At 38.1% G+C, this 27,603-nt stretch overlaps 1 protein-coding gene across 2 annotated transcripts in view; it reads right to left on the bottom strand.

Annotated features, from left to right (window-relative positions):
- Grm7 (glutamate metabotropic receptor 7) overlaps positions 1–27,603 on the bottom strand; it is an 858,724-nt gene that overhangs the window by 582,006 nt on the left and 249,115 nt on the right. For both annotated transcript variants that reach the window (XM_021189985.1, XM_021189986.2), the window contains exon 2: positions 4,882–5,098. In XM_021189985.1, coding sequence (XP_021045644.1) covers positions 4,882–5,098 — 217 coding nt within the window. The remainder of the gene's footprint in view (positions 1–4,881; positions 5,099–27,603) is intronic.

Raw genomic sequence — 27,603 nt, 5'->3', positions numbered from 1 at the left:
AGACAGAGACAGAGAGACAGACAGAGACACAGAGAGACAGAGGCAGAGACAAAGACAGAGAGACAGAGACAAAGATGGATAGCTAACCCCCAAATGTGTGCTTACATATGCAAATGCACATATGTGTATGCACACCACACCAAAGTGAATGCTTATACACAAAAAGAAATAAAAAAAAATGCTCATAGTAAAGAAATGATAGCTAACCTCATTTCCCTTAAGTCACAGTGGACGCACTTACTCCACACTTTATAAACAGTAAACTCTCCCTCTGTCTCTGCCTTTTTCCTCCTTGTTGATCAGAGAAGGAGGGTATCCATGAAGCACATAAGTGTTATTTTTTTGTACGTGTGTGTGCTCTTTTTTTTTAAAAAAAAAATATTATTCATTTTTTATTAGACATTTTCTTCATTTACATTCCAAATGCTATCTCCAAAGCCCCCTATGCCCTCCCACCCTGCCCCCCAACCCACCCAGTAATTAATTACAAAGGTAACATAGCACAGGTGCCCCCTAACCATTATCTGAATGCTATGATAGGTAGAACTACTCACTGATATGGCACCTGAATCCCCCATGTTTTCTCCTGTGTCTGCAGCAGCAGGTGGCTAGTTTTTAATTCTCCTCCCCTAGAGCATGGTCTCAGGTTAAAAGATTTCATTTTAAATGACTGTTCCTGACAAGGCCTTGTTTCCGAGCTGAGCATCTCAATATGTGGTTAGTTAAATGCATAATCTTTAACATGCATACGATATTACAAAGGTCATTCCGTTTTGCATTACATAACAAACTCTAATGTCATATCTTGTGGATTTAACCAAAGACACCAGGAATAGCAACCATATAATTTTCTCACTGAAACCTGTCTACAGAACATTCATCTTGATTCTAAAGCAAGGCAAGCTTACTTTTCCTAAATATTCAACATAAGGGTTACTATAAAATTGCTGAGATTTTTATGAGAGATTGATAGCATTTTCTCTGCTTTATCCAATACAAAGTTCGGTGTTAATTTTTTTTTTTTTTTGTAGCAATTAAATATTTCAAGGTGGTGGCCAGATTTTATTTCTGAGCTACTCATTTACATGTAATTTCTCTTTACCTTGCATAATACACCTATTTTCAGCCAGATAGTTCAGACATTTCTTTATGTCAACGAAAGTTTGATTGAGGCAAGATTGGAAGAGACAGAGAAAGGAATAAAACAATCACTACAATGACTCCCTTTGGGGAGTCATGAAACCTGGTGCTAATGAGTTCTATATATGATAGCAGGCCATAAGGACAAAGTTAACATTTCCTGACAGATCAGAAGGTTTCTAACTGAATTATCCTGGACCTTTTCCTTCTTAGGAGCACAGCAGTTAGAGTTTCAGCAGTGAAAGAGAGACATATGTTCTCCAGTAATAATCTTGGGGATATGATCAGAGCTAGAAACACCAGGCAAAGACAACACAACAATGGGAGGTTTGCATATCTGTTTGAACCTGGAAACGATATTTAAGATGACACCTGATAGTGATTTATAAATGTCAGCCAGGGATGCTTATAAACAATAGTATCTATCTCAATCAGATGGCAAAAGGTAAGAAAGATAAAGAAGGCCAGTGACCCTTAAAAATCACACCATGTGCTAATAATGTTGTGAATATATATATATATATATATATATATATATATATATATAGAGAGAGAGAGAGAGAGAGAGAGAGAGATTCTCCTAACTCTTCCCTAGGAATCCCTGACTTCAGTCCAATGGTGGGTGTATCTGAATCTGTTTCAATCAGCTGCTAGTAGAGCCTCTTAGAGGGCAGCCATGTTAGGCTCCTGTCTGCAAGCTCAACATAGCTTCAGTAACAGCGTTAGGAATTATAGGCAAAAAAATTTTGTTTTGTGACCTCATCCCTCCATTGCGGGCACTTTCTATCTTCTGGAGGTGAGCTGAAAGGGATGCCAATCCCAATGGAACTCCAACAGTGTCAGCTAACCCAGATGCCTGGGGGCTCACAGAGACTAAGCCACCAACAAAATAGAACACAGAGGCTGGGCTGAGGCTCTCCAGCACATATGTAGCTGAGGACTGCCTTGTCTGGCTTCACTGGGAGAGGATACACCCTATTCTGTAGAGATTAGATGCTCCAGGGAATGGAGATGCCATGGTGAGGTGGTAGGGGAACACCCCCTCAGACGTGAAAGGGAGGGAGGGTGGGGTGAAGAACTCTGGGAGGGGAGACCAGGGGAGGGCAAAAAAATAAAGCATGTAATGATTAAAAATAAAATGGTGCACGCCTATAATCCCAGCACTCGGGAAGCAGAGGCAATAAGATTTCTGAGTTCGAGGCCAGCCTGGTCTACAAAGTGAGTTCCAGGATAGCCAGGGCTATACAGAGAAACCCTGTCTCTAAATAAATAAATAAATAAATAAATTTAAAATGAGATTCTCAAAGAAGCTTCTGTTCACAGTCATGGGCAGGTCTATCAGCCACATCCATTGCGTATGTCTATAGTGAAGGGTGATGTTCAAAGCCCTGTCACTTTTGTGCCATTTACCACAATGGCACTTTTCCTCATGAAATAGACCTTCTGCTCTTTGGTTTTATTGTTGATTCACTATGTCAGTCAGTGACCATTTTGGTTGAATGAAATTCTTATCAATAAAATAGACTGTTTTACCTTAGCATAATAACTTTATAAGACCAGGCAGGATGTGGACAAGTAGAATTCTAGCATTTAAAAGGCAGAGATAGGGAGATCAGATGTTCATCCTTAGCTAAATAGTGAGTTCAATGACAATCTGGGATATATAAAACCCTGTCAAAGGGGGGTGGGTTCGAAGAAAGAAAAAAACAACATAAAATAACCACAAAAGAATTCCCAAATTCATTATATGTGTTTATGATACAAGACCACTGACCATCTGCCAAAGCCCTTTCCTACAAATTTGAGCTGAGAAAATAAATGTAAAGACATCTGTTCTAAATAAGTTCTTCTAAATAGTATTGACTCTCTGAAAGGAATCACAGGTTTCAGCTCTATGTGCCTAAATCCATTCTACCTTGGGCAGTTTCCTTTGTTGGGGCTAAGTCATTCAGAAGCATCAGATGCTCTTATCAAATCAGGGTGGTTGTGAATTGTAGCATGATTATCCTGCGTTTTATGGCTAATGTCCACTTGTGAGTGAGTAGATGCCATATGTGCCTTTTGGGGTCTGGGTAATCTTACTCAGGATGATATTTTCAAGTTCTGCCTATTTGTCTGCAACTTGCTTGTTGTCTTTGTTTTTAATAGATAAGTAGTATTCCATTGTATACATGTACTGCATTTTCTTTATTCCATTGTATAAATTCACTTCATCCACTTATTGGTTGAGGGACACCTAGGTTGTTCCAACATTCTGGCTATTATGAATAAAGCAGCTATGAGCACAGTTGAGCAAGTGTCCTTATGGTATATTGGAACATATTTTGAGCATATGCCCAGGAGTTGTATAGCTGGGTATTGACGTAGACCTACATGCTACAATCCACAGACCCAAATAAACTAATAAGCAGGGCCAAGGGAGGATGCTTGGATCGCACTCAGAAGGAGAAATAAAATAAAAATCAGGAGGGTGGGAACTGGGTAGGTGGTAGTGGGAGGGAAATGGGTAGAGATCAGATGGACAGGACAAGAGGGCTGAGGAGAGAAAGTAAATTGGTGAGATGAGCATCTCTGAGACAAGCGTAAGACTTGGGATTGGGAGGCTCTGGAATATCTGGAATATCTATAGCAGTGACCTGTGGCTAAGGAACCTGAAGTGGCCATCCCCTATAGCCAGGCAGGACTTTCATTCAAGGAAGTAGGACTTCAACCTACCCACAAAAACTTCAACCCCAAATTTTTCTGGCCTACAAGATGGGCATGGATAAAGATAAAGCAGAGATGGAGAGGATGGACAGCTAATGACTGTCCAACTTGAGACAACCTCTGATAATATTAATGATATTCTGCTATCCTTGCATAGAGGAGTTTAACCGTCTTCTGTGAGGCTTCATCCGGAAGCACATAGAAACAGATGCAGACACCCACAGCCAAATATTAGGCTGAACTTGGGGAGTCATATGGAAGAGTGGAAGGTAGGATTGGGGGAGCCAGATTTGTGCCCATGGGGCCTCACAGGTACTTAACTTATACCAAATAACATGCAGACCCTGGACATAGGCCTCCTACACATAATGAAGGAGATATACAGCATGATCTCCATGTAGGCACCTTAACAAGTGGAGTTGGGGGCTGACTATGATTCTGCCTTTGGATCCTTTTCCCAGATGGACCCCATTGTCTGACCTCAGTGGCAGAAAGGAGAAAGGGGGTCTGTGAATAGGATGTAAAGTGAACAAATAAATAAATCAAGGAAAAACAAAACAAACAAACAAAATCAGGGTGGACCTCTGGTGATGTTCATATAATTCTAAACAGTTTTCCCCACTGAGGTGAGAGACTGAGAGGAGACACATTATAGATGGACAAAGACAGTCACAGTTTCTCAGTACCTATGATCCAATTAATGTTCTGCTCTATATCTCTTAGGCAGAAGCTAGGTACCCATTGTGGTGTTCATTCTATTTATCTCTTGGTACCAAGGGGCAGTAGTTTCGCACCTTCAAAAATGTCTCCCAAAATAACATGTTGTAGATGAAAACCTAAAAATACTGTCATGGGACATAGAGAATGTGAGATCAGGGGTATGGTGGTGACTATGTTTATTATTCACTTAACATTTTACCAAGAAAACTCTGCATGGCACAGTTTTGTTTTTGTTTTTATTTTTGTTTTTGTTTTGTTTTGTTTGTTTGTTTGTTTGTTTAAGAAGGTAAGATTGAAAATACAATCACTTCCTACCTGCTTCTTTGGAAATTTGTGTGAAGGACTCCACACCTTTCTCTCCATAGCTTCCTTCAGATGCAAGAGTAGATACATAATTCCAGCCCAATGCCTTTACAATGTCTACCATGGCCTGAGCTTGGAAGGAATCAGGTGGGACCACTCGAGAGAAGAAGTCATAGCGACGGTCATCACTGAGTTCAGGAGCCGTGGATGCATAACTGATCTGAGGGATCTGAAATGACAAGAGAACACCATGTGAGAGCACACCAAAGGCGTGGGGAAAAATCCCACAGAGGATTAGCCACTCAAAAGACAGAGCTGGGGCAGCACACAGAATTTCTGCCCAGTGATTTTTCCTATAAATCCATACCACCTATATGCACACAAAAAGGGGCATTTTCTTTTGCGTCATCTTCTTCTACTATCTCTCCTTAAGAATGGGTATAGCAGGGGAAGGCTATGGTAATCATCAGGACTGGTTAAATGTGGAGGCTTCATAGTTAGTCCAGGAAATATTATAACTGATATAAAACCAATGCAGCCCAATGCCTTGTATCTAGAGAACAGAGTAGTCAACAGAGGTTATGGTTCCTTATGAGCATCATGAGTTGTTAGCACAGGTCCTTCAAGGACACATCAAAGTGATTTCCATGTAGTGATTCATACGTCAATGGACACCTTCATATAAGGGTGCTCAGTAGCACACTTAGCCCAGATATTAGCCTTCTTGACCCATGCATCATGACTTTCTTCTGGGTCATATATCAGATATTCTGAATAACACGTATTTGCATTATAATTCATAAGACTAGCAAAGCTACAATTATGAAATAGCAAGAAAATATTTTTATGGCTGGAGGTCACCATAACAGGAGGAACTGTACTAAAGGGCCAGAGCTTTAGGAAGGTTGAGAACCACTGCTTCATAGGTTCTTACATGTTGCAAGGTCTTCTCCAAAGCTGCACACATTCTCCTTAGGTGCTGGAAGACAGCTTTCTGTCCTGTTGTGTTCAGTGCACAAGTACAAACAATTCCCTTATTTCCTCATTAGCGTATGTTACTCTTAGTTGAGATTAATCTATTTAGTTGTTTTTAAGAGCTCTAGAGCTTATACCTATGAAGACTGAACTAGGAAACCATATAGGAAGTTAAATATTAAATTACTCCTCTTCTCTTTCCTGGTGTGGATTGAATGTCTTGGAATTACTTGAAATTTAGTTATTTGAGTGATTTTGATGAATTGATACTAAGATAAATGAATTTGAGGATCTATCACATATATATTATGTTACATGTATGACAACTACATATATATATATATATATATATATATATATATATATATATATATATATACACAAACACACACACACACACACACACACACACACACATACACACACTCACACAGTCTCAAACACCCTAAGGAAACTACAAAGCCACTACTGATTGCAAGCATGGCTTGAGACCTGACATCCAGATCGCTGTATTAGTTAACCTCTATAGTATACTCCACCAAACTTGTCCTCTCTCTGATTTCTGGAGGTAGTAATTTCTAGAAATAACCTATTATTTTTCGTATAAGTAGTTATGTGCAGTAATAAGGAAGTTACAAGATTTTGTTTGAAAATTTCTTTATCATGTTATTTTCTCAGATATAATTCTTGATCTTTGCATAAATTGAACCAATACTCCATCTATTTTGGTACAAACATGCCAAAGCCAAACTCACTTGGACTTTCAGAGTCCAGAAAATTCCATTTGATTTGATCGTTGCTGGTTTTCCCTGTTATGTTTCTTCTGTTGACGCATAGTTATTACTGTTATAATGATCAGCACTCCACCAACATTTCAAATGATACATTAGCCTCATACAGCCAGAAAGAAGTCAGATGTTCTCTGCTCCCCTACCAATGCTGCAGGTGTGCACCTTAGCCATTGGCAAGAAGACTCTCTGACCCAAATTCAAAGCACAAGCCAGTTTTAGGAAACTTCAGAGTCTTCTGCTGAGGTCGTCCCCTGAATAATTGAATAACAGGGCTTTCAAGAGGCACTGGGAGTAAAGTGGAATAAAGTTGGAGTATCAAGTACTGGTTTCAGAGCTTGAGTCATTTGTTAACTGGTACCTGCACCTCAATGATTTAGTTGCGCCAACTGCTCTCACAAGGCAGGAATGTGAATTGTTCAACATGATACCAGGACAGAGTTAGCATTTCATTTCCTCGGGAATAATTGTGAAAATGCAGAGTAATATATCTCCCTAATTAAGGCAATCTGTTCTCCACATTCGACTTTTTGTGTTGGTCTGAGTGTGACACACCTTGCACAGGCTCACACATTTTTAGTTCTTAGTCTCCAGTCAGTGCCACAGCTTGGGAAGGTTCTGGAATGTTTAGAGCATTGATCCTTAAGGAAAAAAACTGCATCAGTGGAGGTGGGATTTGAAGTTTTATAACCTGTGCCTGCCTACTCTCTTCTCTGCTGACTGCCGAGCCGGCCTCTTGGACTTTCCACCATCATAGATTCTAATCCTCTCCGGAGCTCTGGTCCCAAATCCAAACTTTACTCTCCACAGTGTATTTGTATCAGAGCACACTATTAAAGTAACCAGAAGAACAAATATAATTTCCTAAATTCTCTACAGCATAGGTTAGCTTTCTCCTCTCCGTTCTAAGCCAAGTTAACAGTTTTCCATGTGTTCTAATGATGACAGCCTTAAGAGCAACATCTTTTATGTGATAAACTCATTATAATATATACACAATGTTCTAATAGTTTCATAGGCAATTCCTCATCCAGTCACTGTGAAGTGTTCTACACTGCAATATACTAGATTGTACTATATTTTTATCAGCTTATTTTACACAAATAGTTGTCACTGAGCTGCAAAATCCAACCATGACCTCAGAATACAGATCTCTAGAATTAATATTCCTACTCAAGCCTGAAAATGTGCTGTGAGAACAACTGAACTCTTAATTATGATAGTTCACAAACTTTTACTAAAATATTTAGTAATAAGCATAAAAAGCAAGACCAGTAGATGATCAGAGCACAAATGGATTTCTGCTCCCCGCAATGACTTTCATCACTGAAAGTCAGTTTTCAGCTCATTCTGAAAGAACTGTTCAAGCAAATTATGTAAACACATTGCTGGGACTCAAATAGACATCTTAACACCCTGGGCTATATATGTGCTTATAGTTTGGAAACTTTAATATTGAGGAAAGGAACATATTCATTTATAGAGCTTCAGGGAGAAACAGGCCATGAGGGAAGTTGGACTTGACAGGATTTTCCTAACAAGAAATGAAAAAATATAAGGCAAGAAGATTAAGACATTTCCATTAACTTTGATTTGATGAAATGTATAAGTCTTATGACGATGTGCAGATGTTGTAGCTCACTGCCCATATCCCTCCCCAGTTCTGAAAGAGTGTTAGTAAAGAGTGTTATTAAAGTCTTCTGTCAACTTTTCAATTATGTAAGTGTTGAGAAACATCACAATTCTAAAATACCACAAAGGAAAAAAAATATGTACCAATTACTGTTACGAAAATCTTGGTGAAAAGACTCCTTTCCTCATTGCCACCTATTTTTTGAAAACCATTGCTTTCTCAGGTCCACCTGTTTCAGCTACATAGGAGATAACCTCTAGACTAAGACCCAAGTTTCAATTCAGGTCCATGAACACCTCCGCTTCACTATTTTACTTATGTCAACACCAGACGTATAATGATCCTGGGACAGGGAATTAAAGATCAAATGGATTTCACATCTGAGATCAAAATATATTGCATAGAGATAACCCTCCTGGTAATAGAGATGAAAAGACAGAGGAATTTCTATAACCTGTGATACATGGTCCTGCATATTTTCACAGTGATGAGGCCTCATGCTCAGCTTCTTGCTTTCCAGCAGGCTTTCAGGCTTATAAACTCATTGTTTTGAGAATACTTTTAATGTTTAACCACAGAACTAAAAATGCATCTTACTCCATTATTTATTCTTTTCTGCTGATAAAAATGTGCCTATCACTGAAGAGTAATTTAACTAATGATAAGTATAAAATAGAATAAGAATTGACCACCACCTACTTTGCATGGAATGAAATTTGGGATGAGTTTTTGCTTTGTCATAGTAAATCAATGATATATTATTGATTAAAAAGTACAAAGATTTACACCTAAAACCACAAGATAAACTTAATCCATGGCTCTCTAGTAATGTGTTAAGTCTCTTTAGTATGTTTGTCTTTGCATTTGAATATATACATATATAACAAAAATATAAATTTAATTTTACTCTCCATTTACTTGCATTTTCCTCCTTCTTCTTCCTCTTTATATCTTTCTCTCTCTCTCTCTCTCTCTCTCTCTCTCTCTCTCTCTCTCTCTCTCTCTCTGTGTGTGTGTGTGTGTGTGTAACCTCTCATAATTATCTATACATTATCCTCCCCACATATTACTAAATACTTAAATCTTCACTATTATTCAAACCCAAAATCAGGTCCTCAGAGCTGAATGGATCATTGTGCTCATCTATCAGGTTTCACTAGAAATGTTCAAGTATGTGCCTTCAAAGTGACAGAATATTCATGGTTTTTAGTAACATCTCTAAATGTTATTTCAGGTTGATCAATGAGGTAGGACAAGCTCTCAAATGGTTCGCTTTTGTCCCAATACATCTCGTTAAACAATTAATCATGTTTTGCTTGCAGGGAAGATGATTTCTTCTTATCCACTAGATTCTTCTTTTTAATTTAGTACTACTGGGAAGCAGGGGTGGGCACACATGCCAGAGTACATATGTAGAAATCAGAAGTAAACTGTGTGAAACAGGTAGTCTACCTTTATCACGGGCTCTGGGGATTGAATTCAAATCAGCAGGCTTGAGTGTCAAGTCTCATTCCTGTGAGCCATTTCACTGATCCATATATATTAAATTCTGAAGTAATCATTTGAGATTTTGATATGACATTTACATCTTATTTTTTGCTTTAAAGCCTTGGGTCAATACTTAAATATGTTAGCTTTTATGAGCTTGGAGTGTGTTAAAACTGCATTAATTCTTGTGTGTTCCTTCTTTAAACTAATTTAGAAAACACCCTGAGTAATCATATCTGTTTAGTTTTGGATATGGACTTTAGAAGAACTTGTTTAAAAAATTACCAAAAGTATTCATTAAGATTTAATGAGAACTGTATTATAGCAGTATATTATAGTAGAACTTAGACTTTACAACACCGTGTCTTCACTTGTGGAAAAGTAAATATTATTATTTTAATTCAAATTCACTAAATATATTTTTCATATAAAATATTTGAATTGGAGTTACCATAAACAAGATATAATGTTTCTTTCAGAAGCCATTAGTTGACAATTAGAGAGCCAAGTGCCAGATATGGGATACCTCCATGTGGTTGTTTGAATGAGAATGGCCCCAATAAGTTCATATATTTGAATACTTGGTCTCCAGTTTATGGAACTGTTTGGAGAGGATTAGAAAGTATAGTCTTATTAAAGGAAATAAGTCACTAGGGATGGGTTGGCCTTAAGGTTTGAAAACCTCATGTCATTCTCAGTTAACTTTCTCTGCTATACACATGTGGATCAGATGTGAGCTTTCTGCTACTGCTGGAGACACATTGCCAACCTGCCTGCAATTCTGGTCCTGGACTCATCCTCTGAAACTCTAAGGCCCCATTAAAAAACACTTTCTTCTCCAGGTTGTTATTGTTGTTTTAGTTGTTGTTGTTGTAACTATTCTTGTTATTTGGTTTTTAGGGTTTTCATTTGTTTGTTTAGCATTTTTTTGGTCGTGGCAATAGAAAAGTAACTAAGACACTTCACTTGAGATGATAATCAGACATGACCTGAAATCTTCTAAACAGTGTAGTCTATTGTCTTTATTTCTAGTGGCCCAAACAAATCTAATGCTAAGACCCTTGTAATGAATATTACATTCTTCTTTCATAGTACATGGGAAAATCAGGTTGGTCCTGACTCAAAATATTCACTGAGACCGAAGTTTCAGAATGCAAGAAGACATTAGTCAGGCTGCTAAAGGAACAAAGTCATCAAGAGTCTGAACCAGCTACTGTGAGTTACAAGGACTGATGTAACAAGACCAAGACATATCCATGGATGCAGCATGGTCAAGGATTTTAAAAGAGGGAGATATTTATTGTCTTTGGAAAGTTGTGCTTTGTACATCTGGACACAAGTTCATTATTCATGAGTCCACGGGCTCCGGGGGGAATCTTACTATGTTTATTTTAGGAATATTAATATATTATTAAGGAACCATAGTATCAGAGTATCTCCAAAATTCATATCTTTCTATTCATAGATTCTTGTAGCTCTCACAGTTCATCAGGGATTTTTTGCATAAACTCCCAGATGATCAAAATGCAGATAGTAAGTGTCCATTGAGTGCTCAGATATAAAAGGAACCTTCTTAGAAATTTTATGTGCATCCTGTTGAAACACATGAATTATTGTAGAAGAAGATGAGGAAGTTGATAAGACCTAATGGTCATGGAGGACCATACCCAAATGGTGTCTTTTAGACATGACAGGATGCCTGGACTCACAAACTGTTGTCTGCACAGACTTTCATGAGATCTAGCCAGTCAAAATTCCAAAATGGAAGGGGAAAGAACTTACAAGTTCTTACTCCTACTTGAAGAGTTATTCACAATTGATATCTTTTGGAAGGAGGTCAGTTTTGTGACTATGATCTCTAGGATGTCAATCAAGATCTAGTTATATGGTAAAGCAGGCATAAGTAATGTACAAAAAATGCTGTAGTTAAGTGTACTATAAAAAAGCAAAACGTAAAGTTGAGGTGATATAGATATATGGAGGATGGAACTGGGAGATGATAGGAAGATGATATGTTAAATTTAATTTAAAAAATGTTACATACCCATTTGAATTTTCAAAGAAAAAATATTGTAAAATATTCATTCATTTCCATTATTTACTCTTAGTAAAGTCATATAATTGTCTCCATGTAGGCTTGGCACACTGCTTATTAACTTTCTTTCAAGATAATTTTTATTTTGATTGCAGCATGTATGAGGCAAAATTAATATTCTTCTCTATCCTGCTTGAATATATTACTTTTGCTTATTTGCTTGTATCTTTGTTGAAACTGTTATTAATTTGAATAGTTTTCAGTCTGTTTTCCTGGGAGTTTCATGAAAGCTAGTTATAATTTATTGCTTTTGTTTTCTTAATTCTTTTTTTTTTTTGGAAAATTATGTATAAATGTGTGGAAATGATCATTTCAGTGTGCAGGTGACCAGTGAGTTTTCAAGAGGTCATCAGATCTAAAACTGAAGATACAGGTGGTTCTGAGCTACTTTACACTGGCACTTGAAAAATAGAGCTCAGACCTTTTGAAAGGAAATGTATGTGTTTCTAATTGCTGAGCCATATGTCTGATCCTATTCTGCTTTCTCTCTCTCTCTCTCTCTCTCTCTCTCTCTCTCTCTCTCTCTCTCTCTCTTTTTCTCTCTCTCTCTTTTTCATTATTTCATGTCCCTTTTACTTTTTTATCAGATATTTAATTTACATTTCAAGTGTTAACCCCTTTCGCAATTTCCCCCCATAGAGACCCCCTATACAATCCCCTGTCCTCCTGCTTCTATGAGGGTGTATCCTCACAGACCCACTCACTCCAGCCTCCCTGACCTCGCATTCCCCTACACTGAGGCATCAATACTTCACTGGACCAAGGACCTCTCACTGCATTGGAGCATGTGTCCTTGTTATATGTTAGAGTATCTTTTGGGTATATGCCCAGGAATGGTATAGCTGGGTCCTCAAGTAATGCTATATATAATTTTATAAAACTGCCAGACTGATTTGCAGAGTGGTTGTACCAGCTTGCAATCCCACCAACAATGGAGGAGTGTTTCTCTTTCTCCATATACTGGCCAGCATCTGTTGCCACCTGAGTGTTTGATCTTAGACATTCTGACTGGTGTGAGGTAGAATCTCAGAGTTGTCAAGCTGTATTACAGACCAACAGTGAAAGAAAAAAACCCTCTATGATATTGGTACAGAGACAGGCAGGAAGACCAGTGGAAAAGAATTAAAGACCCAGAAATGAACCCACATACCTGTGGCAACTTGATATTTGAAAAAAGAGCTAAAATCATCTGTTTTTAGATAGGTTTACTGTTAGAAGACATCTAGTAAATGTTATAGCTAGAAAGTAACTTTTCTGGAAATTACCCACCATTTTGCATGGCTGTAAAGGGTACATTCTGAGATTCAGAACCCTCAGAGACTTCATCCCAGGATTGCTTCTCACTGCTGATGTACCTTTCCTGCCAGTATTACATAGTCTAAGGTTCCTGGACATCAGCCCACCATATTAGGCAAATCTGAAGAATCAATATGAAAATGTACTTCCATGCAGTAATGTTGTGTATATGAAGTGATAATATCATAATTCTTGATCATGATTTTATGGAACTCTTAAATTTATACAAGTAATCTCAAGCACCCTATAGAATAGAAAGGTGCAACTATAACTCTGTAAACCTTCAGGTGTCATGGGCTAATTGCTTTAATAAAAGGAAGTACATTGGAACAAATTTATTATCAACTAAAACATTTCTTGTAGGCTAGGAATGAGTCCACTGTCTGGTAACTAAAGGTCATAAACTGGGAATGGGTAATGTATTATAAATGCAAAGACAGCAAATTCATGATAGATAAGTATATCTATATAAGTCTTCAAAATAATAAGACACAAGGGAGATCAGATTATCTCTCTCTTGACAAAGCCATACTAACTTATAACATAAAAATTATCACTGTAAACTTCTAATGAACTTATGGAGCTAGTAACAGATAATGAATATTTAGTAAGGTACTAGTTTTATGAAAAGCCATGTAAACAATTTTGCTGGAACTCCTTAACCCTTATAGTTCTATGACATGAACTCTTGGCTTAAACTTACTATGAATGTTTGGATTGTAAAAGTGCTTAGAAACCCATTTGATCAATTATCCTGAGAAGGTATAAAAAATAAAAACAAAAATAAAGTATTGATTTAGCCCTTCTCTGCTTCACCCAGTATACATGTGTTTCTGTATTTACATAATTTTCTTTTGTTCTTCCTTTTTTTCTTTTCTCTCTGGCTCACTGTCTTAGTCATGGTTTCTATTGCTGCACAAAACCAAATTGGGGAGGAAAGAATTTATTCAGCTTATACTTCGCACACTGCTGTTCATCACAAAGGAAGTCAGGACTGGAGCTCAAGCAGGTCAGGAAGCAGGAGCTGATGCAGAAGCCATGGAGGGATGTTTCTTACTGGCTTGCTTCCTCTGACTGGCTCAGCTTGCTTTCTTATATAACCCAAGACTCCCAGCCCAGAGATGGCACCACCCATAAGGTGCCCTCCCCGCCTTGATCACTAACTGAAAAAATGCCTTACAGCTGGATCTCATACAGGCATTTCCTCCACTGAAGCTCCTTTCTCTGATAACCCCAGCTTATGTCAACTTGATACAAAACCAGCCAGTATACTCACTAAGAGTTAATCAAATCCAAGACTCTCTCTTGGGCAGGGAGAGGACTAAGTCAAGGAGTAAAGAACCCAAGTATCTAAAGTGTTTCCCCCTTAATCTCCTACTGCTATCAGAAGGAGTAAAATTGCCAGAAGCCGTCATCTTTGGACCAGAATAGAAAGAAAGGGTTAAATAGTTAGCAGCTTTGGTCCAAGTTGCTGAACATACTCCTCACAGCCTCACTTGGTATTTAACTGTTGGGGTTGGGCCCTGACATTTTTGCCTATCCTGCTTTTTTCTTAGCACCTAAGAAGCAAGGTTATCAGACACAAAGAGAAAATATGGTATTTACCATCTTGAGTCCCCACTTCTATCTAAATGCCTTTATTTTATGTTAACATTGTTACTCTAGAATCAAAATTAGAAAGAATTCAAGGATGGAATACATTTTGCATTCTAGAGAAATAACTGCCACACATAAAATTTACAAAATCAAATATTATGTATGTGTAATATAGTTCTATTTTGTAAGTGTTGATAACACTGAGTCCTTTCAAACATAACTCTATTCCACAATTACTTCATAATCAACAATTACTAGGAATCTGATCTCAGCTTGGAAACATACTCCTACAGACATTATCTTATACTCAACATCTATTAAAATAGCTCAAGTTTTGTGTCCAGATGTGCTTCTGATTAGTACACAGTTTGAAAATTGGAATGGTCACTATTACTCCAGCACAAACTTAATTTTTACCAAAACACATGACAAAGTATTTATATCAAAGAAATTGCAGTATCACTTATCCAAAATAAAATGGAGAGAGGCAGGTTTGAATTTTGGTTCTGGCACATTGACCTTTCTTCTCTGACAGTGTATCCTTCCTCTTTACATAATAAGGGCAGTACCTTTGACAAGGCCAGTCACCTGGGGAACATCTTATTTCTGAATATTTGAATAAGGATCCTTTGTTCCTGGAGACTCATTGCCAGGGAAAGCAATACAAAATGTAAGAATACTTGTTCCAGAGGGCAATTTTCACAAATGTTGTAAAAGGCAATTTTTGGAAGTATCATGTGCAATTAAGATAATGCTCCAGTGTACCTGTAGAGATATTAATGAACTCCCAGTGGGGCATTATTAAGTTCACAGTCAGCAGTAATTTTGCTCTTCCTTCTTATTAAGCTTTATTGATATGGATCCCCCCAAAAGAGAAAATGGTTGAATAATCCTTTCAGGCTTATTCCTTGAAGCATCACTCCTTTCATTTTATAATTATTTCTCTCACAGATACCATCTCTTCTCATACTAGGATAGCCAGGCAACCATCCTGCGTTTTAGCAGTATTTAGACCCAATCACTGAAAGATGACTACATCTTTTCATTTAGTTTTAACTCTGTAATTTTACACAACTTCACTCAGGATAGATATCATCATGAGATTTTCCAACTCCTTTTCCACTAAATGCTTGTTTCTTCAATTTTAAATCATCGATGAGCCTCAGTATTTTCTTAATGGATATGTATTCTCTTGAGGCCCAAGAAATTTTGTGGAGGTAGGGACTGTAAATCATGCTCATCTAAAGAACACATTTAGAAGTTTGATAATTGTTGCTTTTATGATTCTCTAAGTCCATAGATATATGAATGGGATATGAATATCAGCAGCAGTACCTGTGGTTCTATCAAGCTAAACACTACCTGGGACCATTTCATATCTACAAAAGAGGTCAACTAAATGATCCCAAGATTCATCCCAGGATACGATGCTACAAAGTGGAAACTATACACCCCTACTCACACACCCCACTCTGTTACTTGCTGAGAAAGGTTCTATTATTGACTTTCTGTAGGGGGGGTCTCTGTGGAGTGAAATGGGCTCTCTAGGGCCTTCTGCAGGTTATAGCATGTCCCCAGCTCACACAGGACTCAGTATAAGCACCTAGAGGCCCTTTTCTTCCCAGTGTTGTGCTACCAACATCACGGGAATTCTGGAGAACAGTCAAGATGAGGAAAAAAATTATATATTAAAAACAGAATTTCTATTTGTCCTTAGACAACCATAATACAAAACCAATTCAAAGTAATAGTTTATTTTCATGCTTTTTATATTAGCCATGACTATACCCTTGATCCCTTTCAGTTTTCAGGACCTGAATAGAAATCTTGTGCACTAGACACAGAATGTTGAATATTGAGACTGTCACTAGTAATGTAAATGTCAAATAATCAGGGTTTCTTAATCTCCATTCCACTCTTATAGTCCACACTATAAAGTAGGGCACTCCCTAGCCTGTACCTTCAAGATGCTAGTAGCATGTCCACTAGTTATCACAAGGGAAATGTGTCTAGGGACTGAGGAGGTAGGTCAGTAGTAGAGGACATGCATAACATGGCCTGTTTAGAGCCTCATACCCTAAGGAGTAGGGGAAGCAATCACAGGAAAATGCAAAATACTCCATTGTGGGTAGAGTGTGAGTGGATATGAGTAAGCAACATGATCTCATTTCCAAATCACTAGGCTGAAGTTCACAGAGCAGAACAATTATACAATCTCAATCATGGCACCAAAGTCACAAACTATAAATGAAAAAGAAACTGTATTAGTGTCTCACATTTTAGTTTCTTCTGTGATTACTTCCCAACTCTCACCTCCTTGTGTTTCTTAGCTCCTCTTTGCCACTTGCTCACTCAGAGGAATGACTACAGCACTACATTGGGATTCATCTAGGGCTGTTTTAAAATGAAGAGATGATATTTAAAAAGAGAATGGAATTAAACCCAAATGATTTTCTGAGGACTAACACCAGCTTTCTAAGTTTGTTCTAGTTTAAAGACAAATTCTTGATCCATTATGTTTGAAAAAAGATTGTTATAGTTAACTGAAGATTCTTGTACTCTTCATGGAATGATGTGTGTGAATTCCAGTTATCAAAAAAAAAAAAAAAAAAAAAAAAAAAAAAAAAAAAAAAAAAAAAAGAAATAGGTAAAAAAGTGCGTTTCACAATGGTGTTGTCAAATACCATGGAACTTTGGGGTCAGGAAGAATCACCGTCAAGCTGATTTATTTCCAGGAAGATAAGAGGTATTCACAATCCGGAAGAGAGAGGGGCATATATATTAACACTTATATTATCATATTTTTAAAGATGGCTTGCTCGCTAGAGTTACTAATTCACTAATTCCTCTTTTAAGAAAATAAATTGTTTCCTTATTGGTCCATCTTTCATTCTGAAGTGCTCATACACAAACAGAATATCCCGTCTGTTAATATAAGAATGGTAAGCCATAAGATTCTCTGGAAAATTATCCCTTGTTCTTTAGTCACCATAATATCATATTGCATCACTGTGGAGGCAAGTTTTGGATTAGCCATCAAATATCACAGCACAGTAATTGTGAGATCTAGACAAGTCCATGCGTTCCTAGGACATAAAGTAGGTATCAGTAATGCCACAAGAGTTGTCCTACACTGGAGATAGAAAACACAGCATTCATAGTAATATTTGATTCCATCTCTTCTTTCCACAGAATACTTATGTTGATTTACTGATTGCTCTTCTTCAGAAACACCTCAGTAGGAAGCATTGTCTTCAACAAAATACAAAGGGTCACTGAGACTCAGATATGAAATGAATGTTGAGTGTTTGTAAAAGATACAGGAGACAGGTATTACCAAGCTGACCTTGAAAAGAAGATAGATTTCCCCCAGCCACAGAACAAATGACATATGCCTCACACTAAAGGTAAAAGGCAAAAATGAAGGGATAGAGCAATACAGACCTAGGAATTGTTTGAAGAAATTCAACAAACATGTCTAGCTTGAGAGTAGAATGTATGATTCCACTTAATTAACATCCAGAGCTAGATTATATGGCAACAAAAATCATGAACGGTCTCATCTAATTTCATTTAGATTCTTACATTATAATAACTACTCTTCCTAATAAATTAACATAATATACCAACCATATATTACTATACTCCTGGAAGAATAGAGAGCTTAAGAGCTACTAAATTCCAAATACTTCTGATGTAATAACTCCCTAAGAAGCGTCTCCATTAGCTACAGGGATCTCTCAGCAAGGATTCAATTAGAGAAAGAATCACTGATTGTTCCACTTGGTCTGCAGCAAAGGGTGCAGCAAAGGGTCTACTTCCTTGCAGGCCTGAAGTAGGCCTCTCCCTGCTGCTGCTGGCAACAGAGTATTTCCTCATTTTGATGGAAAGATCTTTGCCACCTGCAAATCATGAGCACTGGTGAATGAAACAAAGTTTAGTGTGTGTCTAGCTATTTCTCTCTTTGCCTTCCCTTTACTTACTGGGTGAGAAGATAAGCAAAGGAAGGAAGGGAACAAAACACAAATTGTCAAACTTTTGGCAAAGCAAAGTCTTAGCCATAGAAATATATAATATTGTCCAAATCCATCTAGGGTCAACGGATTCTGATCACATCTGTATGTGTGTTATATAAGTATGTGTATATGAGAGAGAGAGAGAGAGAGAGAGAGAGAGAGAGAGAGAGAGAGAGAGAGAGAGAGAGAGAGAGAACACACAGGGAGGGAGACATGGAGAGAGATAGGAGAGCACAATGTTCCACTATAAAATTGCAAGCTACTGTAGCTCAGTAGGCTCTGCTTTTTAGGGATGTTGATTTGTTCTAGAATCTTTCACTTTTTTGCATCCCCTTTCCCAGATCCTGCAGTCTAAACTTTTGCTATCCTATCTCCTGACACCTTATCATCTTCCAATTATGATGATTGCAACTTCTTTTAAAAATATAATTGCATTTCTACTTGACTGCTCCCCTTTGAGAGTGAGGGAGACAGGAAATGTTCTCTGTGGCAGCTTGACTGTTGTGTTTGTAACAAGTTTGCTTCAGGGAAGAGTTTGGAAAACAGCTACAAATCTATGTTATGCAGTTTATTTCTAAAGGGAAGTCTTCCTTGGACCTTGGCACTCTGTCTTCTTTCTGACCTTGTCTTTTAGACCTGAGGTTAAAAGGGACCTACTAATAGATTAAGGCATCTCATAGGGTCAAGGATGAGATACTCCTGCTAATGGGCTCAGCAATTTACCTTCTTATAATTTAATGATGCTTAGAGGTTAAAAACAATTTATATAAACTTACAATGTCATAAAGTGTACTGGATAGCTTTGTGTCAACTTGACACAGCTGGAGTTATCACAGAGAAAGGAGCTTCATTTGGGGAAGTGCCTCCATGAGATCCAGCTGTGGGGCATTTTCTCAATTAGTGATCAAGCGGGGAGGGCCCCTTGTGGGTGGTGCCATCTCTGGGCTGGTAGTCTTCTTGGTTCTATAAGAGAGCAGGCTGAGCAAGCCAGGGGAAGCAAGCCAGTAAAGAACATCCCTCCATGCCTTCTGCATCAGCTCCTGCTCCCTGACCCACTTGAGTTCCAGTCCTGCATCCTTTGGTGATCAACAGCAGTATGGAAATGTAAGCCAAATAAACCCTTTCCTCCCCATCTTGCTTCTTGGTCATGACGTTTGTGCAGGAATAGAAACCCTGACTAAGACATAAAGTTAGCAAGAAATAGGACCCAGTTGATAACTCCTGGGCATATACCCAGAAGATGCTCCAACTTGTAATAAGGACACATGCTCCACTATGTTCAAAGCAGCCTTATTTATAATAGCCAAAAGCTGAAATGAAACAAGATGTCCCTTAACAGATGAATGAATACAGAAAATGTGGTAAACTTACACAATGGAGTACTACTCAGCTATTAAAAACTACAAATGTATGAAATTCTTAGGCAAATGGATGGAACTATAAAATATCATCCTGAGTGAGGTAACCCAATCACAAAAGAACATACATGGTATGCACTTACTGATAAGTGAATGTTAGCCCAAAAACTCAGAATATACACGATACAATTCATAGACCACAAGAAGCTCAAGAAAAGGAAGACCAAAGTATGGATACTTCTGTCCTTCTTAGAAGGGGGAAAATACCAATGGGAGTAGATACAGAGGCAAAATGTGGAGCTGAGACTGAAGGAAAGGCCATCCAGAGACTGCCCCACCTGAGGATTCATCCCATATACAGACAGCAAACCCAGACACTATTATAGATGCCAAGAAGTGCCTGCTGACAGAAGCCTGTTATAGCTGTCTCCTGAGGGACTCTACCAATACAGAGGTGCATACTCTCAGTCAACAATTGGACTGAGCACAAGGTCCTCAATGGAGGAGCTAGAGAAAGGATCCAAGGAGCTGAAGGTGTTTGCAGCCCCATAGGAGGAACAACAATATGAATCAATCAGTTCCCCCAGAGCTCCCAGGGACCAAAACACCAACCAAAGTATACACACGAAGGGACTCATGGCTCCAGCTGCATATGTAGCAGAGGATGGCCTTGTTGGAAATCAATGGGAATTGGTCCTGTGAAAGTTTGATGCCCTAGTGTTGGGTCAGGGATGTGGGAGTGGTGAACAGGGGGGGAAGGAGGGATGGGATAGGGGTTTTCAGAGGGGAAACCAGGAAAGGGTATAACATTTGGAATGTAAATAAAGAAAATGTCTAATAATAAACAGAAATAGTTAGCTCCCACTGTTTATATCATCTATACCCACGTTCCAAGCCACATACTCTTCATATGTCAAGCTATTAATCCCTCACTCAGTATATTAGTTGTCTTCCATTTTAATGCCTCTTTCTGAATATTTAAGCAGTGTTATGAACTAGTTTATGTGTAGAAATAAAAAGAACCATTGTCCATTCTTTTCCTATAAGGTAGATAGATTAGCATTCCATAGCTCACATAGCATCCCTGGCTCTCAAAAACCCATGCTTTGTATTTCTGCTCTGTCTTCTCGGCACATCCATTTTACTATTAGTGTCATCCACACTCCTGCTGAGACAACAATGACTACGAACATATTCCAGGAAGTAAAACTGCAGATGTGGGAAAGAGTCAAGTGTACCCCCTGCAGATCTGGTATTCTAGGACACTATCTCATCTCCCACACAATGCTGGTACCTAAGTGTCATTCTTCAGTGTTTTCTCTTGATTCAAACCTAGTGTCAAAGAGAGATTTTTGAAAAATCTAACTTTTTTCATTCATTTTACTAATCTCTCAAGCATTGAAAATATTCAATGAAAAAGGTAACACAAAGAAGGAGATAACTTGCATACAGATGCACCTTCGGACATCATTAATTGCATTTAGTAAGTGATAACAATAATGATGAAAAAAAAGGGATCATGATTGTTAGACTGAGACATGTTGGAGAAAGGAATGTGGGGGGGAGTTGTGGGGCAGAAATGTGGGAGGATAGGACCACTCTTCACTGTATACATGTATGAAAATTTTAACTACATGCAAAAAGTAAAGAAAGAAAAGAAAATTTACAAAATAATTAAAAACAGAAAGCAGACAAGTATTGACATAGTCACAGAAGACAGGTACGAATTGGATTAATATAGCCCCAGGCCAGGAACATCCAAGTAGGTAAAGAAGGCAGAGGAATGGCTAAACCAATCTTCAAAATAACTTCACAGAAGGCAAGAAGTCAAAGCTAACAGACAATCCTCCCTTACCTATAACTCTATGCTAATTAAAAGAAAGAAATGATGCTGAGAGTATGAATGCCTTGTAATGACTCCGTACCATGTTGCTACTTTTAAGAACACATTCTGGGAAAGCTGTGAGCATAATGGCATAACCCAGATTGTATCATGCTCTTTCCTGACAGCATCTGAAAGTGTTCACCAGAAGAATTCAATGTTATGCTAAAGATTCTTTTAAAATGAGTTAGTACCATGTAGGTTTAAGATGCATCCATGGAGCTGGCCATTTTAATCCACACCTAAAAACCTACTATACAAGAGATAGAACTATGGGGATGGTGACTATAAGGCCATTCAAATCTATGTTATAAGACCCTGTCAAATAAGGAAATGAATAATTAATGTGAAGATCGTTTACTTCCAACTTTTGTGTAAAGAAAATGTTATGGTAAGTTATTGAACTCTATGGTTTTTGTTTTCCCTATCATAATAGTCTTCTGTATATTGAAAAGAAAGGTCGTTTAATCTACATCATTTAGTGAATTAGAAAGTCATATTCAATGTTTGGATAAATAATTTATTGGATAATATCCTTTTCTCTTCTTGCAGAAGACAAAGGTTCAGTTCCCAAAACACACATGCCAACTTACAAGTGACAGTGAATCCAGTTATATGGATCCAGCACTCTTGGGTCTCCATATACACAAATAATTGTGTCTATGTTCACACATGAAAATCTAGATACACACATTTCAAAGAGTACACACACATACACACATGAGTCAGGGGAGAATAATACTGCTACAGAAACCAGGCTCCTGGCATTTGACATAAAGCACAAGTAAGGAAAACATTGTGCTGAATTATTAATTTTTTGTTATGACTAGATTAGCATGTACTGGCAAGCCTCATGCAAACACCATAGGGTTAGATACATGCTGTCAATTACTATTCTCTGTTATAATGGTGAACGAATCCCCAGGAGTTAGTTTGAGCCTGTCACTGCATAGTCTGTTCCCTGTACACATCAATTAATCCATGCTGGTAAAAACAGCTCTATAGTTACAAATGCAAACCTTTACATGCATAGGAGGTTTCCTGTGATTGGTGCAAACATTTTTTTGTTTTTGTTTTTGTTTGTTTTTCGAGACAGGGTTTCTCTGTATAGCCCTGGCTGTCCTGGAACTCACTCTGTAGACCAGGCTGGCCTCGAACTCAGAAATCTGCCTGCCTCTGCCTCCTGAGTGCTGGGATTAAAGGTGTGAGCCACCTCACCTGACTGGTGCCACACCCACTCTAGTAGTGACTCACAACAGGTCTAAAATGTCCTGAGAAAAAAGTATCTCAAGGAGACTCAGCCTCCTGGAGTCCTGGCATTTCCAATAATCTATATACACATCTGCATGTTTGTATGGTGTATGCTCTCTTTCAGTATTATTAATGCCTCTAAAGATTGAATTTTTACCATAGGTAAAGTTTCTACCAGTGTTCCAAAGTCCTAAAAAATTCCTTAAAGCCAGGAGCTTGAAATTCAGTAGGAAGGTTACCTATTCATTAACATTCTAATTCACTTCTAGTAAAGATAGGTGAAAACGATTAAGCATCACAAAGAACAGAGCCAAGCCCAGGGCAAAGCTTAGAGTAGTGTACCTGTGGAAGTTATGTTCATATGCAAGTATTTACCAAGGCCTAGGAAATAGGGGGGTTGTGGTATTGCATTAGCAGAACCCCCAAAACAGGTTTTTCTGCTAGGCCCAAAGGAACAGCATAATTGAGGATTTACTGGGGACCCCTGACAGTGGGGTTTAACTATCCAGTAGCCTTGTACCTGGCTTCCTCCTCAAGCTGCCTGGTCCCACCCCCTGGACTTTTCATGTACTCAGTTCTTTGTCTTGTGTCATTGTAACTATGTATGGATGTATCCTGCCCTGCTTTTCTTGTTTGTTCTGTATTAAAGATGTGATGCTCATTTTTATCAATACATTCAGTTTCTCTCTCCCTCTCTCTTTCTCTTTCTCTCTCTCTCATGTGGACTGTTTGTCACTCATTCGCCTGCAACCAAGAGACCCATTCCACACAGAAAAGGGACCCAAGTGAGGTCTGTCTGTGGCAGACTGGTGCAAACATTCTTTATGTGACTATATAAAAGAGCCTGTTCAGCTCAGTCTCTGAATTGGCTAACAGTCTCCTATGCTGCCTCTTCAGCTGTGGCAATATTAGTCTCGATAACAGGCTTCTCTTGCTCATTCTTGACCTGGTAACATGAAGAAAGAAGCAACAGACATGGTAGGTGAAAGAACTGTGACATCAGAGACAGTGAAGGAAGATGAATAGCAGAATCACTACACAACAAGCTGTGAAAGGGGCAAACTGTGTGCTGCAGACACAGCTACAGATGAGGCTGCTAGACTGGTGGGCAGCACTGGGGATGGAGCAGCAGCCCTAGAAACAAGAAACAGAAAAACAGGAGAGTAACCAGGGCAGGAACCTGGGGCTTACAGAAGTTGAGAAGTAAGCAGAGAATCCTACTCTCAAGGGGGCTAGAAGTCAGAAAGAAAACAGAAAAGAAAAACTGCAAGCTCTCACTGACGGAAGATTTCCCAAAATCTGACGAGCATCTGTGATCAGGAGCTGCAACACTGGTTGCTGGCAAATGCTGAAGAATCCTCATGCTTAGACTTACCAGGGGTGTAGATTGTTAATAACTACTATAAGTTTCCATGTATCCTTTGAAAGAAGAGAATAAGCAGCAGTCCTATCCAGCTATGATGTTCATGAATTACAATAATCACCATCTTGACATGATAATCATAAATTTTAAGAACAATACAATAGTAACATTCATACCTTGGTAGTAAACAATGGGACTTTTAATGGATATAAGAGTCAATCAACAAGAAGAAAATAATACCTGGTACCAGAAACCTAACCAATGCTGCAGGGCTAATAAGTCATGGACCTTGGAGGAGAACCTTCAAACATCACTTTACTTAAGTAACACAACGCCTAATGATACTCTGAATATTTGTTCTTATGCCTACAGATAAGTTTATTCCTTACTCAAATACATTACTTAACAAACGTAATTTATTTGCCATAATAAAAAAGTGTGTGTGTGTGTGTGTGTGTGTGTGTGTGTGTGTGTGTGTGTGTGTAAGTGGGAGAATGGTGGCAGAGAGAGAACAATAGACTTCAGTAGAAAATGACGATATTAAAGTGAAGAAAGAAAAAGAAGGGCACATGGAAATAGAAAGAGAAATCAGAAACAAAGATACTTCAAATAGTTTTCTGAGGCATCCAGGTCTGTGTCAATCAAGGAGAATTTAAATTTCCTTGTTAATGCATGTTGTTTATGCTAACGGAGTCAGACAATCTGTCTCTGTAAAGTTTAAGTAAAAAGTTCTGTAAAATAAAATATTGACCAAGAGAGCATGGCAAAATCTAGGCATGGCATAAGGGCCAGCATTCTTTCAGTCACATGACCATCTGCTCAAAGCACAGTATGTGCTCATCCTTATCCCCCGTGGTAAGTGGTACACTGATTTTTTCAGTTAACTCTGTCTCAGTATCCCCTGTTTGATTTTATTGACCACACAGAAAGTAAAATTTGGTGTGGTTATGGCAACAGAAAATATCTTTAGAAAGGTCCTTTCAAATCTGACAGTACCAGAACACCAACTTATTTTTGGGACAGAAATCACTGGACTCATCATTAGTCAAAGTTCAGTTAAGGCTAAAGGCAGTCTCTACCACGTAGGTCAAAGTGGCACATCTTCATAAGGGGCTGGTTGGCATCTTTGAGCTATTCCCAGGCCACTCTTCCTATGTTCCCAGGATGTGATAATCCTGTTTGCTTCACAGGAGTACAAGAGAGTCTGATTTCTTTATGCTCTCATTTCCTGACACTGTACAGAACAAATTATAATTAGGAAACCACCTGAGGGGAAGGTGACAATTCAGTTGTCCATTTTTATAGATAAATCCCATTTCTACCAGCACAAGTGATTCACTCTCAAAATAGATACCTAGAAGATGTGTAGTTAGCTGGTTCACTGCCCCGAGAAGAATACAATTGCTAAGATGACAGCAACCACAATAGCAGAAAACGTGAGTCCTGTAAATATTGTCATGACCAACAAAACTCTAATGCAGGTGTGGAGTGATACATAGAGAGCCATTTGGCGGAATATCCCTCCAAAGGCCAACTAAAGAAGCAATGTCAGCAAATCGAATATAGCTCAACAGGGTTCTCAGGGCTAAATGAGAATAAGTGTTCAAAAGCTAGAAAATAAGCAAATAGGCAGACTGTGATAGGGATATTTATAAAGCCTAGCTTGGCTTGAGAGTTCAGCTCAGTGTGGATCAAAACGTGTTATAATCTTATCTATAGTCATTTGGAGGAAAGCTCTAAAAATCTTTTACCCAAGAGGATATATTTAAATCTCAGATTAATTTTTCTCACCAGATGCAATCTTTATTCTATGTATACTCTATAGCAAGGACAGAAGAGAAGCAGTATGATGCAAAAAAAAAAGAAAAGTTTAAAACTAAAATATATTAACCTTACACTAGCTTGTTTGTGTTCCAGATATAAAAAGCAATATTAACTCTGTCCATATGGCTTATATTGTACATATATACACACACACTAATATATATATATATATATATATATATATATATATATATATATATATGTAAAATTATTAAAGCTATGCGTAAAAAGGGCTAAATTTCCCTGTGTCTTTCATGACTAATATATAGGTATTTTCCATTAATCAAATTTTAGAAAGCCTTAATCCATGTTGTCAGATTTGAAATTTGTGTGCACACATATATGTAGTGCATGTAGTACATGTATTCATATAGACATGTGTACCCGTGTACCTGTATCAAAGGTCATCTGATACATATCAATATATTGGGTGACTTCCACTAACATTCTCCACCTTAATAATTTTTATTTATTCCCATACTGTTTTTCTTTTGGGCCTATGCCAAATATTGGAAAGGAATAAACATTTTAAGGATATTTACAGAATTTCAAAGGATTGAAACTCCCCAATCAAAGAAGACCACAATGACACAAAAATAAAGATTATGACAGGTTATATAATCAATCTTAGGGTTTAAAAATTAACCAGGGAACTATTTAGAAATCCCCAGGCATTCTTCTGCCCCTGTGCTTATCACTAGGGTTATGGATGTGAACAGATAGATACAGGCAGTGGTTTTTATTTGGGTCCTGAGGATCCGAACTCGATTCCTCATTCACAGCATGAACTGTGCAAACTCATCTGTCTTCCTTGACTCAAAATTTTGGTTCTGAACAGTCATTCAGATTTTCTTGTCTTCAGTTTTAGTGTCCTTCAAACTGGAATGCTTCTTCAACACATTTAGCATTGGAATTACGGTATGTTGAACCACCACAAAAGTAATTGTACCTATGACTGCTCCATCTGAGATAAAGGCTACATTTCCAGGCTACTAGCAGTGTGAGGAACACAGCCAAGAAACTGGTTAATAAAGGAGGTCAAGACACATGTGGAACAAGAAGATAAAGTGTTTACATTTTGTATGCAGGGCTGGAGAGATAGCTCACTGGTTAGAGAGTTTCTTTTCTTCCAGGGGCCTTGGTTCAGTTCCAGATCCCCAAACAATCAC

This window comes from Mus pahari, chromosome 2, assembly GCF_900095145.1.
Source record: "Mus pahari chromosome 2, PAHARI_EIJ_v1.1, whole genome shotgun sequence".
NCBI lineage: Eukaryota > Metazoa > Chordata > Mammalia > Rodentia > Muridae > Mus > Mus pahari.
The sequence above is the reverse complement of the archived record's forward strand: the minus strand, read 5'-3'. Positions and strand labels throughout refer to the sequence as shown.